Source organism: Vulpes lagopus, chromosome 2 (genome assembly GCF_018345385.1).
Source record: "Vulpes lagopus strain Blue_001 chromosome 2, ASM1834538v1, whole genome shotgun sequence".
Lineage (NCBI taxonomy): Eukaryota > Metazoa > Chordata > Mammalia > Carnivora > Canidae > Vulpes > Vulpes lagopus.
This window is the reverse complement of record NC_054825.1, coordinates 8020653-8038886: the sequence shown is the minus strand read 5'-3', so window position 1 is coordinate 8038886 and position 18234 is coordinate 8020653. Positions and strand designations below refer to the sequence as shown.

The window sequence follows — 18234 nt, the reverse complement described above, 5'->3', positions numbered from 1 at the left end:
TTGAGCATTGGCTTTTGGCTCAGGTCATGATCCTGGGGTCCTGGGATCAAGTCCTGCATTGGGTTCCCCACGGGGAAGAGCCTGTTTCTCTGCTTCTCCCTCTGCCTGTGTCTTTGCCTCTCTGTGTGTGTCTCATGAATAAATAAAATCTTTAAAGAAGAAAAAAGAAACCTTGCAGTTCTCTGATTTTAAAAAAATGCCTATTTATCCTTCTTTCTAAAGAACTGAACAATTTTTCCATTCCATTTATTAAAAGAAAGGTTTTAAAAATGAGTATTTTTAGACTGAAGTAACCACTCACCGAAATGGCCCTGTTACTTCTCAGCGAGAAGCCACATTCCTGCTCTCTTGTATTGCTTGGAATTGGGTGTGTGCCCTTTGCTGAGTCCTCCACGAGCACCCACAGTGCCCTGCTTAAAGCTTAATCCAGCACCTGAGCCTGCCTCTTCTCTCCTCTTGGCCATTGTCCGCCTTCCATTCCCTGATGGCTCTCCCTCTGTAATGCGGGGTCCTCTCACAGTGCCTCAAATATAATGTCACGTGTGTGTCTTTGTGTCACTGTACAGATTGTCCCCTCTCCCGAGAGGCCTGCTCCTCCTCTCCTGGTCTGACAGGGCATCTCTGGTTTACCTTCCAAATGCTGCTGCAGGTCCCCTTCCCTGCCCAACACCGCCCCAGGTCACCAGAAAGAACTGGCCGGTCTCTAGGATGGACACCAAAATATATCAGCGGCCCTATTTTTGCCCAGGTTCCAACAGCAAGGTTGGGGTCTTTCCCATCCTAAGTCCCTAGGGCCTCTCAAGATGAACCCAAGGCAGGCACTCAATAAAGGCTTTTGATGACAAAGCTCATCTTATGACAAACCTTCATTTCAAGGGAATCCACAATATATTGCTATGAGCAGGACAAAGGAGTTTCTTCATAGAAGGTAAGATAAGCCATGCTGGTTAAAATGGTTGGGTCCCACTTCTGTGGAGAATGCCTTTCCATCTTAGCTATATTGTATCCCAGAGGTACAGCAGATACTTTGGTCTCTCCCAGCTCAAACTCTGCCCTAAACTTTCCCTTTCCCTGTTTTTTGGTCACTCCTGAGAGCTGAGCTGGTTGTCGCTTGACCAGAACCCACGATAATCACAGGTGTGTGGGTTACTCACTTAAAGGCACAAACCTCTATAATCTTTCTCCCCTGAGGCCCTATGCAGACCTAGGCAGGCCCCCACTTGGATTCCCCGCTCATTGCACAGGCAGTGAGCCCTGCTGGAATCACTGGTCCAACACTACCATTGGGGATGGGGCGGGGCTGAGTTTGTGACCAAAAGAGCCATTGTTGGCTCAGATCTTAATAAAGTGGCCTTGACACGTGTGGCACTAGTGCATTTCCTTGAATGGAGCCCCTAGGGATGGGGAAGAGGTGATTGACACCAGAAGGACCCAGACATCTCTGCACCTCTGGCCTTAAGATCCTCAAGAGTACCAACATCCCCTTTTGATCTCAAATGGTCCCTGTTGCATTGGTAACAGAGTGTCAGCATAACAGAGCAGCATGAATAAGAGTGGTCCTCAGAACCAAATGAGGGCTGCCCAGTAGTTGGCAGCATCATGGAAGGAAGGCCTATTCTGAATCAGGGTCCACATTCCATATTGGAAGCCTGGAGATCCTAAACGAGCACTCCCAGGAGCTAAGCAAACATGTTTCATTTGCCTCTCTGTGCCAACAGAGAGGCGTGGACAAGAGCCTTTAACTAACTCTGCCTGCATAGCCCTTGCTAGTGAGACAACTGGTCAACCAGCGCCTGCTCCAGCCTCACTTCTCCAGCTGCATCATGGAGCTGATTAGAATCCAGAGGCGGTGGGCCACCTGGTTAAGCATCTGCCTTCAGCTCAGGGCATGATCCCGAGGTCCTGGGATCGAGTCCTGCATTAGGCTCCTCACAAGGAGCCGGCTTCTCCCTCTGCCTATGTCTCTGCCTTTCTCTCTGTGTCTTTCGTGAATAAATAAGCAAAATCTTTAAAAAAAAAAAAAAAAGGAAAAAATAACCCAGGGGGGTGCTGGGAAAGAGGGGCAAAAAAATAATGTGCTAATCCTTTGTAAACTGCAAGCTGCCCTGTAAATGGAGAAAAAAAAATTTATCCAATGTTTCTGAATGAAAGAGAAAAGAAAAAAGAAAGGAAAGAAAGAAAGAAAGAAAGAAAGAAAGAAAGAAAGAAAGAAAGGGAGGAAGAAAGAAAGAAAGAAAGAAAGGAAGGAAGGAAGGAAGGAAGGAAGGGAGAAAGGAAGAAAGGAAGAAAGGAAGAAAGGAAAGAAAAGGAAGTCTGGAAGTAATAGAATTGATTTTTTAGGAGGTGACTTTAGTAATGCAGGATTCCTCATTTCCTACGTGCCTGTTCTGTGTCAGCACCAGGCAGGGTGATCTGCTTCTCTGCCTCCTTACAGATCATTAAAGAGACACTGTGTGGTCACCTTTGCTGGCTCATTTCACAGGTTAGGACACTGGGCCTGAGCAAGGTCAAGGGACTTTCCAGGAGTCACACAAGCAGTGAGTGTCAGAGTCTGAAGTCAGATCCACTCCTCTCCTTCCAAAGTCTGAACTCGCTCCTGCAGGATCAGTGAAGACCACCCGAGCAAGGGCTACTTATTCAGAGCTTACTGTAGGAGGGGGCCAGCTACCACCTCTTGCATTTTGGCAGAGACTCGAAGAGCAGGAAAGCTTCACAGCAGGAAAAGGGACGAAGTCCATGGTATTTTGATAGGGATTGCATTAAATGTGTAAATTGCCCTGGGTAGCATTGACATTTTCACAATATTAATTCTTCCAATCCATGGGCATGGAATATTTTCCCATCTTTTTGTGTCTTCCTCAATTTCTTTCAGAAGTGTTCTGTGGTTTTTAGGGTATAGATCCTTTACCTGTTTGGTTAGGTTTATTCCTAGGTGTCTTATGCTTTTGGGTGCAATTGTCAATGGGACTGACTCCTTAATTTCTCTTTCTTCAGTCTCATTGTTAGTGTATAGAAATGCCACTGATTTCTGGGCACTGATTTTGTATCCTTCCACACTGCCAAATTGCTATATGAGTTCTAGCAATCTTGGGGTGGAGTCTTTTGGGTTTTCTATGTACAGTATCATGTCATCTGCGAAGAGGGAGAGTTTGACTTCTTCTTTGCCAATTTGAATGCCTTTTGTTTCTTTTTGTTCCCTGATTGCTGAGGCTAGGACTTCTAGTACTATGTTGAATAGCAGTGGTGAGAGAGAACATCCCTGTCTTGTTCCTGATCTTAGGGGAAAGGCTCCCAGTGTTTCCCCATTGAGAATGATATTTGCTGTGGGCTTTTCATAGATGGCTTTTAAGATGCTGAAGAATGTTCTCTCTATCCCTACACTCTCAAGAGTTTTGATCAGGAATGGATGCTGTATTTTGTCAAATGCTTTCTCTGCATCTATTGAGAGGATCATATGGTTCTTGTTTTTTCTCTTGCTGATATGATCAATCACATTGATTGCTTTATGAGTGTTGAACCAGCCTTGCATCCCGGGGATAAATCCCACTTGGCTATTGTGAATAATCTTCTTAATGTATTGTTGGATCCTATTGGCTAGTATCTTGTTGAGAATTTTTGCATCCACGTTCATCAGGGATATTGGTCTATAATTCTCCTTTTTGGTGGGGCTTTTGTCTGGTTTTGGAATTAAGGTGATGCTGGCCTCATAGAACGAGTTTGGAAGTATTCCATCTCTATCTTTCGGAACAGCTTTAGTAGAATAGGTATGGTTTCTTCTTTAAACATTTGATAGAATTCCCCTGGAAAGCCATCTGGCCCTGGACTTTATGGTCAACTAATATTCGACAAAGCAGGAAAGACTATCCACTGGAAAAAAGACAGTCTCTTCAATAAATGGTGCTGGGAAGATTGGACATCCACATGCAGAAGAATGAAACTGGACCATTCTCTTACACCATTTACAAAGATAAACTCAAAATAGATGAAAGATCTAAATGTGAGACAAGAATCCATCAAAATCCTAGAGGAGAACACAGGCAACACCCTTTTTGAACTTGGCCACAGTAACTTCTTGCAAGATACATCCACGAAGGCAAGAGAAACAAATGCAAAAATGAACTATTGGGACTTCATCAAGATAAGAAGCCTTTGCACAGCAGAAGAAACAGTCAACAAAACTAAAAGACAACCTACAGAATGGGAAAAGATATTTGCAAATGACCTATCAGATAAAGGGCTAGTATCCAAGATCTATAAAGAACTTCTTAAACTCAACAGCAAAGAAACAAACAATCCAATCATGAAATGGGCAAAAGACATGAACAGAGATCTCATAGAGGAAGACATGGACATGGCCAACAAGCACATGAGAAAATGCTCCGCATCACTGGCCATCAGGGAAATACAAATCAAAACCACAATGAGATACCACCTCACACCAGTAAGAATGGGGAAAATTAACAAGACAAGAAACAACAAATGTTGGAGAAAGGGGAACCCTCTTGCACTGTTGGTGGGAATGTGAACTGGTGCAGCCACTCTGGAAAACTGTGTGGAGGTTCCTCAAAGAGTTAAAAATAGACCTGCCCTACGACCCAGCAATTGCACTGCTGGGGATTTACCCCAAAGATACAGATGCAGTGAAACACCGGGACACCTGCTCCCCGATGTTTCTAGCAGCAATGTCCACAATAGCCAAACTGTGGAAGGAGCCTCGGTGTCCATCGAAAGATGAATGGATAAAGAAGCTGTGGTCTATGTGTACAATGGGATATTACTCAGCCATTAGAAATGACAAATACCCACCATTTGCTTCGACATGGATGGAACTGGAGGGTATTATGCTGAGTGAAATAAGTCAATTGGAGAAGGACAAACATTATATGGCTTCATTCATTTGGGGAATATAAAAAATAGTGAAAGGGAATAAAGGGGAAAGGAGAGAAAATGAGTGGGAAATATCAGACAGGGAGACAGAACATGAGAGACTCTTAACTCTGGAAAATGAACAAGGGGGTAGTGGAAAGGGAGGTGGGTGAAGGGTTGGGGTGATTGGGTAATGGGCACTGAGGGGGGTACTTGATTGGATGAACACTGGGTATTATGCTATATGTTGGCAAATTGAACTCCAGTAAAAAAAAAAAAAATGGAAAAGGGACAGTTTCTGGTGAGCCCTGCTTGGAGGCTGTAGGCCTGGGGTAAGCTGAAGGCAGGCCACCAAGAAGTAGGGTGCCCTACGTGGTTGGCTAGGGGAGCATACTGGACTGTTTCTGGTAGGTACTGACTTGGAAGCAGGGACAGAAATCCAAGAAGGTGTCAGTTACTGATCACGTCCTGGCCATTTGGGGGGTGATTGCTCCGGGGCTCACGTTTGACTCCCTGAATTACTACAAGAGCTAGAAGGCTAACTTCCTACAAGTCTGGCTTGCAGACAGCAGGCTGGTTTCCTGGGCTGGATTCTGCAGATTGTGGGTCAGAATTCTACTTTTATATCTGCTCTGGCTGTCGTCCATTTGTACATTCAGTTTCTCACTCCCCTCCACCACCTGACTCAAAACTTATGCCCTACAAAACAGGACACGTGTCTTTACTGGGCTATTAAGAGGACATTGGCATTCTGATCCCTAATGAAGCAAACACACAAGCAAGCCCCCTTGGCAGCTCATGACCTTTCTGTTAACCAAAAGAAGTAGCTTGAAAAGTTATTTATTTATCAATCAGCCAGAAGGTGTGAAACAAAGTTTTGAAACATCACACTTATGTTCTCTGCAAGTGCACGATGGCCCCAGGGTCACCGATAAGGATTCCCCGTGCTGTAAGTTCCCTCTCAACCCTCTCAAATGTGTGATCGCAGCAGCATTCGAAGCTCCACCAAGGTCGGGGCACTGAAGCGTCTTATTCTCACTCTGTAACCCGTAACAATGGTGCTGAGTTAGGAGGGGGTGCCCAGCGACAGCTTGAGAAACATTAGAAATAGCAGGCGACTTGGTGAGGATGTTCATAAAGGACCTCAGTGCATAACGGAACATCTGAACACAAGCTGAAAATACCCCAGCAACACGGCTCTTCTTTTTAGTCACAGTTTAGCATTTTGGCTTTTGGTTTCTAAAGTTCTGAGGCAGACTAAATTAGAAGGATATATGCAAAAATGTTCCTGAGTTCAGCATTGCTTCTGGGTTGGAGATGCTAACTTTTTTGCATCAGAGGGACCTGGATTTGAGCCTTACATCAGTTAGGATGAAGTCGTGCTGCATGTAACGTAAAACCCTCTCTCACTGTGGCTGGAATTAGATTGGAAACATCCAGAGAGAGACAGCTGGGGGCTGATATGGTGGCACTTGGGTATCTCCAGGCCCTGGGCTCTGTCATCCTCAATTTTTGGGTCTCCATATTCAAGATTGGTATCAAAGATGGCTGCTGGGGTGCCAGCCTTCGTGCCTCTGTTCCAGCCCGACAGAAGGACAAAGGAGGAAAAAAACATGCCTTCCTCTTATTCCCACTTTTTAGAATTTTCACATCCAGAACTTTTATAGTGTGGTGCCACCTCTACCCACAAGGACGGTTTAGAAATGCAGCTTTTTTCTTGTCCATATAAAATAATGTGGGTTCAGCTATTAAACATGAAGCAGATATTATGAAGACCCTAAGGGGGGGCTCTCCAGATGCAGCTCCAGAGAAGACAATTTGTATAAAAGGGAGGTTTACTGGGAAGTGAGTCAGGGAAACCTGGCAGGGACAGAAAGATCTTGGGTCAGGAAGAGTCTAAGGTAGGACATGACATTAAGCCAAGTCTCACCAAGGGCAACCTTGACCGGTCCCACCCAGCGCTCTCGGACAGTATAGGGTCTACACAGAAAAGTCCTGATCAGAACCAAAGGAACTGGAGCATTTACATGCTCAAACCCCTCACTCATTGAGGAGGGGATGCTCCAAGGGGATATGTGTTCCCAGACACTCTGGCTCTACAAGCATGAGCAAAATGAACCCCGAAATTTGAGGGCAGCCTTTTGCCTAGAAAGGCCATTGCTGGCTGTTGAAAGTAAGAGGTCCCTATAAGTTTTTGTTTGTCCATTTGTCTATTTCAGATCATAGCAACTAGGAATCGTGTGCCTACCAGGAAAGAAAACAAAAATATCTTTGATATTTGGACCTGTGAGTTTTTATCAGTGGTGGTTAAAATGGTAGGGTTGAATCCATAGGTCCTCTAGGGACATCCGTGTCCGTGTGACTGTAATTCAGAAAGAGCTCTACCATTCATTGTGTGTTTATTTGATGTTTTCCTCTCCCTAGAGGGCATTAAGAAATTAAATTGCAAAGTCTTAAATTAAAGGAGTGAGGATCTGGTTGGCTTACGGAGACAGACACTTATAGAGATTATTTCCTATAATTGTCAGAAAACAAGAACATTAATCTTCTAATACTTTAACTGTATTACTCGAACTCACTCTTGAAGCATTTGAGGAATCCATATCATAAGGTAACTCTTCGGCAAATGAGACCAGTTTAATAATTTTGATTACCTAAAAATGGCATGTCTTCTCTAATTTACTTATTTACACATTTATTTACTTAAGGAGGCTCCATACTGGACAGAGCTTGAACTCATGATCCTGAGATCAAGACCTGAGCTGAGATCAAGAGTTGGATGCTTAACCGACTGAGCCACCCAGGTGCCCCGAATTTATTGATGTTATACATAATATCAGCCACATTTGATTCCACCAGGTATGTTTTTTTCCTAGACTTACTCACTTTTGCTGATCAAAGGAGCTCACACTCTTCCTGGTTAATGTTTAAGGCAACGAAAAATGTAAATTTGTGTTCCACTAAATTGAGTCATTCTGAAAAGCTCTGTTTCAACTGTAATTATGTTTTGTAGTGTGTGTGTCAGCTTGAAGATAATTTCCAAGATCTTTGAGCAATTTAAACCTTCGGACCCACACAGCATTCATCAGTGGATAACCATTGGATGCCTGGATCATTTCTAAACCAAGTAAAGACCAAAACATTGATTACTAAGCATAATTTTAAATTTATAGACCTTTGCTTCATAGCTTTAAATACATCAGGCCATATTAATGAACATGTACATTTTTGCTACTTTCAGAGATTCTTTAAGGGAGAGATGTGGCTAGAAGAGAACACTGTTCTGTGGATTCATGAGTTCTCCCCATTTGCTAAGACGCTGGTGTGTGGAAGCAATTCTCAAGCACCTGTCCTCCAGTTCGTTCTATGAAACAGAAGTTGCTTTGGCACCAGTGATGGAGAAATACAGTTGTGTACACGCTTCTATTTTTTCAAGGAAAACAGTAGTTTTGTCCTGAAGCAACATTTCTCAGATTTTTTTTTTTTTTTGGTCTCCAGATACATTTACCTCAAGCTTTATGGAAGACCCCAAGAGCTGCTGATTTTAGGGTTAGAACTATGAACGTTTTCTGTATGGAAAATGGAAACTGAGAGTTTTTTTTAAATGTTTATTTACACACACATTTGAAGAGAACAGAGAATGCACTGCATGTTAATAACCTCTTGGTATTATTAAACTAGTTCTTCTGGGAAGAGCCTTTGATGCCCATCCTTAAGTCACTTGATTCTAGAACATGAAGGCGCTAACGAAGGACAAATTTGGGAAGTGAATATTATTTGGCTTGATTTTTAATGCCTCAATTCAGAAACTCCGACTGAGTCTCCTTAGTTCGTGTGCTTGTGTAGTTATTTGTACAGGTTCAAAAGGAACCTGTCCTCCTTTTAACTAGGATATAATTAGAAAAGTTGGTTATGCAATGAAGGTCTTATCTAGAATGTCCTATTTGAAAATGATGCATATTGATTCAGTATGGCTCTGCTTTTTGAAAAACAAGAGCTTTAATGAGATATACTCCATAGAAGACAATTTATTCATTTAAAGTATACAATTTGGTGGTTGCTCAGAGTTGTACACAGTTTTAGAACATTTCCATCACCCCAAAAAGAAGCCCCATACCCCTGAGCCACTACCCCAACCCAGTCTCCCAATCCCCCCCGCCCCATCCTGAGCAATCACTGTCTGTCTTTGGATTTGCCTCCCCTGGACAGTTTGCATAAACGGAATCACACAACATGTGGTTTTTTACAACCGGCTTTTATCTTACTTAGTGCCATGTTTTCCAAGTTCATCCATGTTGTAATGTTCTCGGTCCTTTTCCTGGTTGAATAATATTCCATCGTGTGGATATGTTATGTTTCGTCTACCCGTTGGTAGGTGGATGGACATTTGGATTGTCTTCGCCTTTTTGTCTACTACGAAGAGTGCTGCCGTGAACATTCCCAGACAAGTTCTGTGCGGACCTATGTTTTCACTTTTCTTGGATGTGGACCTAGGAGTAGGATGGCCAGATCATGTGGTAACTCCATGTTGAACATTTCGAGAAACTGCCAGACTGTTTTCTGAAGTGGCTATACTTTGCTCTAAAGATGGCCCATTTTTATTTCTAGATCTTTTCGATGCTGAAAGTTCCAAGCATTGTAAGTCTGTTAGCACTGACTGAGTCTCCACAACAACCCCGAGAGGCAGGGATCACTGAACCCATCTCAGGGATGAGGCTACTTGCTCAACATTACCCAGATGGTAAGAGGCGGCCCTGGGAGGGAACCTCAGTCCATTCCCTCCCCTCTGGCTCCCACTGCTTCCCAGGAGGTGCAGTGACTGCTGGGCTCCTTCCTTCCTCCACCAGCCTTGGGGTGCCAGGGAGACTCCCTCTTCCTCCTCTTGCCCCGGCGAATCCCCCAGGCCCTGTGCAGTGTGTTTTATGTGAACCGGCGGAGACGCAGAGCTGGATCCTGATGTCCTAGAGGTTCTGGACTTGCCAGAGCTGGAAGGAGACGACACCCACAGGACAGCAGCCTTTGAGGCAGGGGCTGCCAGGAGTCACAACTTTCCGTGAAAATTCACTTTGAAAGCCATTCTGTGTGGTCAGTGCTCCCCGCACGACCAGGAGGTCACTTCGGTGGCTCTGGGGTCATCTGTCTCCTTGGCTCATCCCTTGCTCACCGCTCAGTTGGTGCAGGTCACAACAGCAGATTAAGGAGTAGATCAAGAGGGTAGCTTCCATCATAGTGATAAACTTAAAAAAATCAAAGTCGATGATCGGGCGTCACATGTTTCTATGCATGTCCTAGGCCTCGGTTTCCTCATTTGAAAAATAAATCATATTTAGCTCTAATGCAGCTGTGAAATGAGAAGCCCTAATGGTCGTGCGGGGAACACAGTACCCAAAACTAAATATCTGGCTTCTTCTCTGCATCTTGGTGCTGACAGTGTGCCAGGAGCCAGCCTAAACACTCCCGATGGCGATCCTCACCACAGATGTGTGTTCAAGCCCACTATGATACCCACTCTGCAGATGAGAAGACCGAGACTCAGGGGTTATAAGGCTGTGCACAGAGTAAGAGGCAGGGCTGGGACTGCCACTCAGCCTTCTTGACTCCAAAGACGAGACTCTTGCACACTTTGCTCTGCAGCAGCCTGGAGCTGAGTCAGGTGGAGCTGATGGCCAGTAGCAGACGGATGGCTTAGCTCATCTTCACCCTCAGCCTTGCTCGAGGGGCAGGCTGGAGGAGGCTCCAGGAGGCCCTCCTGCAGTGTCAACAATCAGATGGGGTGTAGACAGAGCCCATTATCCAAGGCGCTAATGGATGCAAGTGGCATCCCTGCCCCCTCCTCTGTGGGGCTACTCTCCTGAGAGATGCCAAGGAACACCAGCGTGGTGCTGACCTGCGGCTGCTCAGAAACCTGGCCTGGCTGCAAAGGGCATGGAAGCAGCAACCTGATGAGCGTCACCAACCAAAACGCACAATGGGGGGGTGTTCGGAAGGTTGTCTAGCTGTTAGGTCATCTGAAGTGGACAGGGAGCTATGATGTTTAAAAAAAAAAAAAAAAGCCTACAGAAGCAGGCCCAGGGACACACTCAGGCCCTTAGCACACATTTCCTGAGCTCCTCACCAATGGTCTCCCAGGCAAGCTGATCTAATAGACTCTGAGCTTTAGTCTTCTGATTTCTGAAATGCACCTGTGGCTCCCAGGGCTTCCATCCCTGCCCAGGAGCTTGACCTGCATCTAAAAAGTCAGCCAAGAGACACAGCCTCAGGGCTGGCTGCTCAGGACCAAACTAGAGTTTTCTACTGGGACAGAGGAAGGAGCATTGTCCTGAGTCCTGCCTCTGCCAGAGACTGAAACACAGCTCTGGACACCTGAGGCCTCTCCCCATGACCTCAGTTTTCCTATCTCTAAACCGGGGGGGACTGGACTAGTTTGGAGATGGAAATGTACAGGGCTGTCAGCCCTTCCCACACCCAGAGAAGCTGCACCATTTTATCCCGCTGAGCCAGGACTCTGCCTCAGAATCCTTCTTAACACAGAGCTCCAAGCAAGCAGCTAGTACCAGTAAATCAGAGTTGGCTTACAAGAGGAAACCCGGTTGCTGCCCTTGGGCATGTTCATCTCGAGTATCCCTCAGCTCTAAAGACCTGCCATTCTCCTCTGTACCCCTTATGTTTGTCCCCTCATTCCCTTTGTCTAATTGTCCCTGGACTCCTCATGCCTTAGCTGGGAAGTTGGGGCTGTGTTTACATGGCAGGGGATAGACAGGCAGGAGGAAGAGCTCCTACGGCCTTGGGAGAGGTTGTCCTGGTCCTCAGAGCTCAGCTGCAGAATCAGGCTGGGGCGGACCAGTCTCTGAGTGTGGCTTTGTGGGTGGCAGTGACCCCAACCGCTGGCCTGAGGATGCCAACGCAGAGCGGCATGGGAATTTGAGCTCCTACAGGCTGGGTGGTGACCACCAGAGCCAATTCAGAAGCTGCAAACTGGAGATGCTTTCTGGGCACGGCCACTGAAAGCAGCATCCTTGCTACTTTATACATTAACAGCACAACATCCTTCTAGAGTTGTTCCTGAGGTCTTTGTTACACAGAGACTTGAAGGAGTCCTGAGGTTTCCCATTACGGGCACAGAAAATGAGCTGTGATGGCTGAAGAGGAAGATTTGGGGCAGCTCCTTATATGCCCATCAACACAAAGCACAGGTAGCAGTGTGGCTGTGGCTTGCTCACCCCGGGCCTTGAGCAGAAGGACCGGGATACGCAGACCGAGGATTCTCTGCCAGAAGCAGGGTTTTTGTGTTGATTTTGTGCTGTAGAAAAACATCCAGATAGAAAGCAAAACCTATGCAGTTTTTATACATATTCCTCTGCTCAGCCAAACATCAGACTTTATTGACGAGATAAAGATGTGAAATTCAAGTTGTGCATTTTCAATTTCTGAAATCACGTGTCCGTGGCTTAAAAGGGAATCCTAAGAGCAAAGCACCACATGGCACAAGGCCAGTTCAATTCCATGTGTGCTCGTGGAGCACCTGCTGTGAGTTGGGAGCCAAGCCAGCCCCGGGGGAGCAGGTACTAAGGGGGCATCGTGCTTGCCCTTGGGGAGCTTCCAGTCCAAAGGCAGAGAGAACCAGAAGCAAGAAAAGCTTCAGTGGAGAGGGACGGGGTAGCTGTCCCTTGGAGAGGCCCTGAGGGCTCTGCAGAGCTGCTCAAACATGTCCAGGGCAGGAAGGGGGAGGCTTCCTGCAGGAGACGGCATTTCAGATGGGTGGAGAGAGAGAGAGATCGAGAGAGAGAGAGACAGAGACAGAGAGACAGAGAGAGAGAAGCAGAAGGGTTTTCAGCCTGGGGAGTCACATGCAGAGGCAGTGGGCGAGATCCAGGAGGGGTTCATTCTGGCTGAAAGCAGGGAAAGTCACAAGCTCTGGGAACTAGGTCGGGAAAGGTGTTCGAGCCTTGAGGAATCCAGTGTCAGTTCTCCACCAGAAATCAGTGGACACCACAGCCAGACTGGCCTTTGGGTCCCACGATTCCCTCTGCAGGAACAGATGGGACGGTAGAGAGGCCACCAGGGCCCAGGCCACACACCGGGGTGGGGAGGGCACAGGCCGAGAGCCCACAGCCCTGGCCTGCAAGCCCAAGACGCCTATCAGGGGGCCAAGGCTGACAGCAGGCCTGCAGACGGCAGAGCGTGTCACCAACAGCCCGAAGGGGACAGCGCTAGTCACCGGCAGTTAGACTGAGTCATCTTGGCACCGCGGGGCCCTGACAAATCGGGTCTGCTGAGGCACTGGGAACGGCTACGGCTCTTCCGAAGGTTCATCACCTCAAGGGCTTTATCCACATCACCACCTACCCCAACTGGTGACGCCACCTAAGTTCTTCCTACCGTGGGCTGGATGGAGAGCTGCATGAGCTCATATGGCTGTTACAAGTGAAATCTAAATGGGTGGAAATGATATAACACCAGAAATTCCGTCCCAAGTTGCACAAGCCACATTTCAAGTGCTCGCTACCCACACGTGGCAAGTGACTACTGTGTTAGCTCGCGCGGGAAGAGAACATCTCCATCAACACAGAAAGTTCTATCGCATGGCGCTGATTTGGAGCAGGGGTCAGCTAGTCGTGCCCCAGCCCGGGGGTTCACATCTAACTACTACATGCTTTTGTAAATAAAGTTTTATTGAAATATAGCCATGCTCGCTCCTCTGTGCATAATGCAGGTCTGCTTTTGTGCTACCACAGCAGAGTTGAGTACTTGCAACAGAAACTGGCCGCAGAGCCTGAAATATTTACCATCTGATCCTTTATAAGGAACGTTTGCAATCTCCGGTGTAGACTGTCAGAGAGTTGCATAAGGCTCCTTTCTGGAAAGATGCTCGCTGGCATCCCCGGCAGTCATTAGCGGATCCCAAGCGTCAGGATGACTTTACCCAGGCATGTGGCTCTCCTGGGAGGGGGGCAAGGAACACACAGCTGTCAGCACCAGTACCAAGCTTGGGGGGTGGGTGGGGTGGAGGAGGGCACAGGACACCCTCCCCAGGCAGGCACCGCCTCTGGAGGCACTGACCCCAGGGAGAGGCAGTGGGGCATGGCGTTTGGGTGGCTGCGCATCTGCCCAGGAAAACCACACGCTGGAAGGATCGCACCATTTGCTTGTTTTATTTTTCTCACTCTCCCCAGGGCCACCTCTGCCCAGGTGGCAACAGTAATAAAAAGAAGACAATCTGTTTTCTTATAGGGTCATCCAATTACCCTGCCCAAACCAATATTCCACAGATAATTCTAAGAGCTTTTCATCACATTTGGCCCCATCTGAAGGTCTGGCATTCCACACATCAAAAATAACTCCCTTGGTGATGCTACGCCAACTTATGAGTGCTCATTTCCATGAAAGGAGGAACGTCTTGAGCAGAGAGAGAGTGGCAAGTCAGCCTCCTCCTGGCCCTCCTTAAGTTCTTGCAGGTCAAAGAAGCTGCTGCTGGACCAGCAGGGAGCCTGGGGCTTCTCTGTGAGCCCTGCATGTAGGCAATGAATGAGCACCACTGCACTCCACTGCCCACCGACCACTGGTGATCTAGTTCAGCACTTTTCTCCTTTTATAAACACAGTCCTTTGTGGAAAGGGAAACTAAGCTGATTCAAGGGGCTCACTGATGCTCACTTGCTAATGTCTCTATTGTCCACAGAGTGTGGAATGAATCTGGAGCAGCTCAGAATGTCCCGGGGCCAGCGAGGGGAAGGCCCACGAGCATCTCAAATGGTAACTTTTGGGACCGCAGGGCCCGAGAAGTGCTGCAATCGGAGCCACACAAAATGCAAATGCACCAGGAGCTCTTGCTGTCACGCAAGCAAGAGGGGGGAGCACTGGCTTCCCCTCCTGTGCAGCCTGGAGGCCCTGAGCCGGCAAGCCTGCTCTCCGCCTCCGATTTCCCAGGCTGAGTTGCTCAGTTCTCACTCCTAACCAGCCTTTCTCTGCTGATCTGTCCAAGTTATTTGGATAAATGCAACAAAGACAATATATATATATATATTGTCCTCCCTTCCCCTCCCTTCGGGACCAGCCTTGCAATGAACACATTCTCTCAGGCCTTCTGAGCTACAGAGAAAACTACAGGGGGCGAGTCCTCTATGGAGTTACAACTGGGGGTGGTTTAATCTGCAGGGGTGCAGGGCAGGTGTCCAGTGTGGGGAGGTCACCCGCGCTGTCGTCTCTTCCGCCCCCGCAGCTTCAGTCGCCTGGCTGGCAGGCTGATGGGCTGCTTCCCGAACTTTTCCATGATCTCCCGGATCCTGGCCAGGTTGGTTTTGCTGAGTGTGAAGTCACAGTGCGTGGCCCCCATGTCGTAGCCGACCATGCAGTTCTTGGTGGACGAGGTGAACCCTTCCGCCTTGGCCGTGACCACATACTCCCCGGGGTTCAGGAGGCGCCAGTAATCCCCATCGCTGGCTGTCAAGAGAAAGTAGGGGAGCTCAGAGCGGTCCTCTTCCAAGGCAGATACCACCAGACCTGCTACTATTCCTTGACCAGCATCCTGGACAGAGAGAGACTCAGAGGCTGGCCATATGGAATTTGAGCCTCTGCAGAGGCAACTTTTTTTTTTTTTTTTTTTTTTTTTTTGCAAATTCTTAATGCATTTTGAATGTTTTCCTCTGTGGAAGCCACCTTAATGGTTTTAACAGGCAGAGGGCCCTGGGTGTAGGCTCCTCGCACTGTTAACACACATGAGTGGAGATGGAGAAATGATCACTCACGCGCCTTCCTCTGTGACAATACACGCCATTCATTATGAACTTGAGCTTCCAAATGCTGTGCCCTCACCACAAAATGCCATCTTGAAAAGCCATCAGTGCCTGGCTTCCTGGCCTCCTCTTTGCACGGCTATAAATACAGAATAGTAATTCTTTTCAGGGGTGGGGCTCTTGACTTCTGAAAAGAGAAATAGTAGACTACGGGGGACCAGGGCCAAATGGCCCAGGAGGAGGCCTGGTACCTGCATTCCCTGGCCCTGCGGCCAAGAGAAATGCGAAGTTGCCGGAGCACAGACATGCTGGTGGTGCGAGGCTGAGCCCCCGCCTCCTCAGTGACACTGCTGGTCAGCCACCCAACAAGTACATCATGGGCCCCCTGTCCATCCTTCGCTCTAGGCTAGATCTCTGTTGTGTTGAGAGGTTCCACGCAAGGCTCTCCCCCCAGAAGCCTACAACCTGCTAAGGACACTTAGACCTCTGATCTTAAATGAGCCCTTGAGGCAAAAAAGGGGTGACCAGTGAACCCCATGGAGGACGTGGCACCCGGAAGGTTGGGGCAGATACTGATCTGATGAACCGCCAAGCAAACCTTTGATGTGGGTTGTATAATGATTGCCTTCCTATGAGTGATTTGATGCCCAGGGGCTGGGGGTTGGGGTGTGTAAACGTCCTGCACGAGGTCACACAGCTAGTAGCCAGCAGGTCTCCCAGGGCCAGGTCTGGGTCTCTCTCTCATGGCAATCTCAGTGTCCCACCTGGTCTAAAGCTTTGGTGCCAGAAGAAAAAGAAGAAAGGTGTAAGGAGGCCCTGGGCAAGGGTCGTTTGTCTACACAGGCCCTCAAGTCTTCTAAGGGATGGGAGAGATTGTGTGTGTGTGTGTGTGTGTGTGTGTGTGTGTATGCGCGTGAATATATATCTCCCACAAACACACATATGACACTTTGAAGCACCAGGTCTAAATCAGCATCTTGATTCACCCGAGACATTTCCATGCAATTGAGTGAGCTCACAAGAACACAACATGCTGTGAAAAATGAACTCTGTAGGCAGCTGTCTGCCACACATCCTTGTGGCCTGCTTACCGGTGAACAGGACTCAGTGTGGGAGGTCGGGGTACCCACCACGCAGGTGGTTGGCTCAGAGTTCCTGGGCGCTGCGCCCTGAGTCTTCCCTTTGGTAAAAATCCGAGTTTTTCAATGAAATGAAATGCCATCTCATGCTTTTCAGAAGGCAAGAACCCGCCAAGTATTCTCTGTCGGGGAGTCAAGATGGCCTGAGCCTCACGATGCAATTCACCCTTCAGAGAGGGAAGTTTCCTTGGCTTTCCCAATAGTTTCTATATACTATTCAAATTCTTTCTTCCTTGGCCTTCACCATAGCCTGTAATTAACTTTTTTTTTAATAAATTAATTTTTATTGGTGTTCAATTTACCAACATACAGAAAAACACCCCGTGCTCATCCCGTCAAGTGTCCCCCTTATAATCAACTTTTAGATTTCCCTTTATAATTACTTATAGGCCTCTCCCACTAGAATGCATACTCTGAGGTGAGGGGCTATATCCGTCTTGTTTGCCACAGTATCTCTAGGCCAGCACACAGTAGATGCACAATAGGATGAATTAAAACCATCAGGAATTCGTTTAGGTTCACAGAATCTGAAGAAGGGGTGTAAGCTCTGGACTCTGCAAGTCTCCATTTCTGAAACCTGGAGAGCCCAATGCTCTTATCTGCCTGGCCATGCACCCTCTCCCCCAAAAGTCCTTGGTTAGGCTTTCCCCACATTTATCACCAAGGCTCTACTTGTAATCCCGGCTTCTTCTCCTGACCACCAGTAAAGTCTAGAATCATCTACTTCATGAAATTCAGGGGTCAGCATGTTAGGTGACTATCCCATGGGGTGACCTGGTCTGGGTTCAAGGGTGAATGTTCTGTGGAGCTGCAGGGGGAAGACAGTACACAGCTTGGTGTCGCTCAGCATAGTGGTCAGTGGGACAACCCAGGTGCTGACAAACATCCAGTCATTTGCAGGTTAGTGTCCACCAGACATAGGGCAGTCATGGAGCATTCTGAGTCAGGTGTTTGGCCAACATATTTACATGCATTTAAAAAGCACTCTTACTAACTTCTCACTCCTTGGAATTCAATTCCCCTGTCGATTTAATGCAAAATCCCTCCTGAAATAAAACTTGTCAGATTGCAGAAGCCTCGGAGAGAGATCAAGGCAAATTCAGAGCTACTTCAAGCACCGAAACAAATACAGTAAGTAACCATGTGTAGAGTACGGAGTTCATCAGTTATGAGAATACACTGGGAAATTATCTTAGGGGAGAAATAAAGGGAGAGGGGGAGGCGGCTCCTATGGGCTCATCCAAACCACCTCTGTGATCACTGAGGCTTGAGGTTCAGAGCTCATTAGGCACACACAGCACTCTCTTCTGGCTTGTGGGGCTCAGGGGACTCTTTCTCTCCCACCCCATTTAAAACTCTCCTGTTTTCTCGCATTGGGCGTACAAAGTACTAATAGTCCCAAGAATGTTCTAGGCTCTTTTGTGAATCATTCTTTTACAGAAGCTTGTTAGTAATGCTTAAAATATGAGTCCTATGCGGAGCCAGATGCAGCAGTCC

At 47.4% G+C, this 18234-nt stretch overlaps 1 protein-coding gene across 1 annotated transcript in view; it reads right to left on the bottom strand.

Annotated features, from left to right (window-relative positions):
* Positions 1-13997: 13997 nt before the first annotated feature.
* Positions 13998-18234, bottom strand: part of CPXM2 (carboxypeptidase X, M14 family member 2) — a 126819-nt gene continuing 122582 nt past the window's right edge. The window contains exon 14 of the mRNA XM_041746187.1: positions 13998-15305. Coding sequence (XP_041602121.1) covers positions 15052-15305 — 254 coding nt within the window. The 3' untranslated portion in view covers positions 13998-15051. The remainder of the gene's footprint in view (positions 15306-18234) is intronic.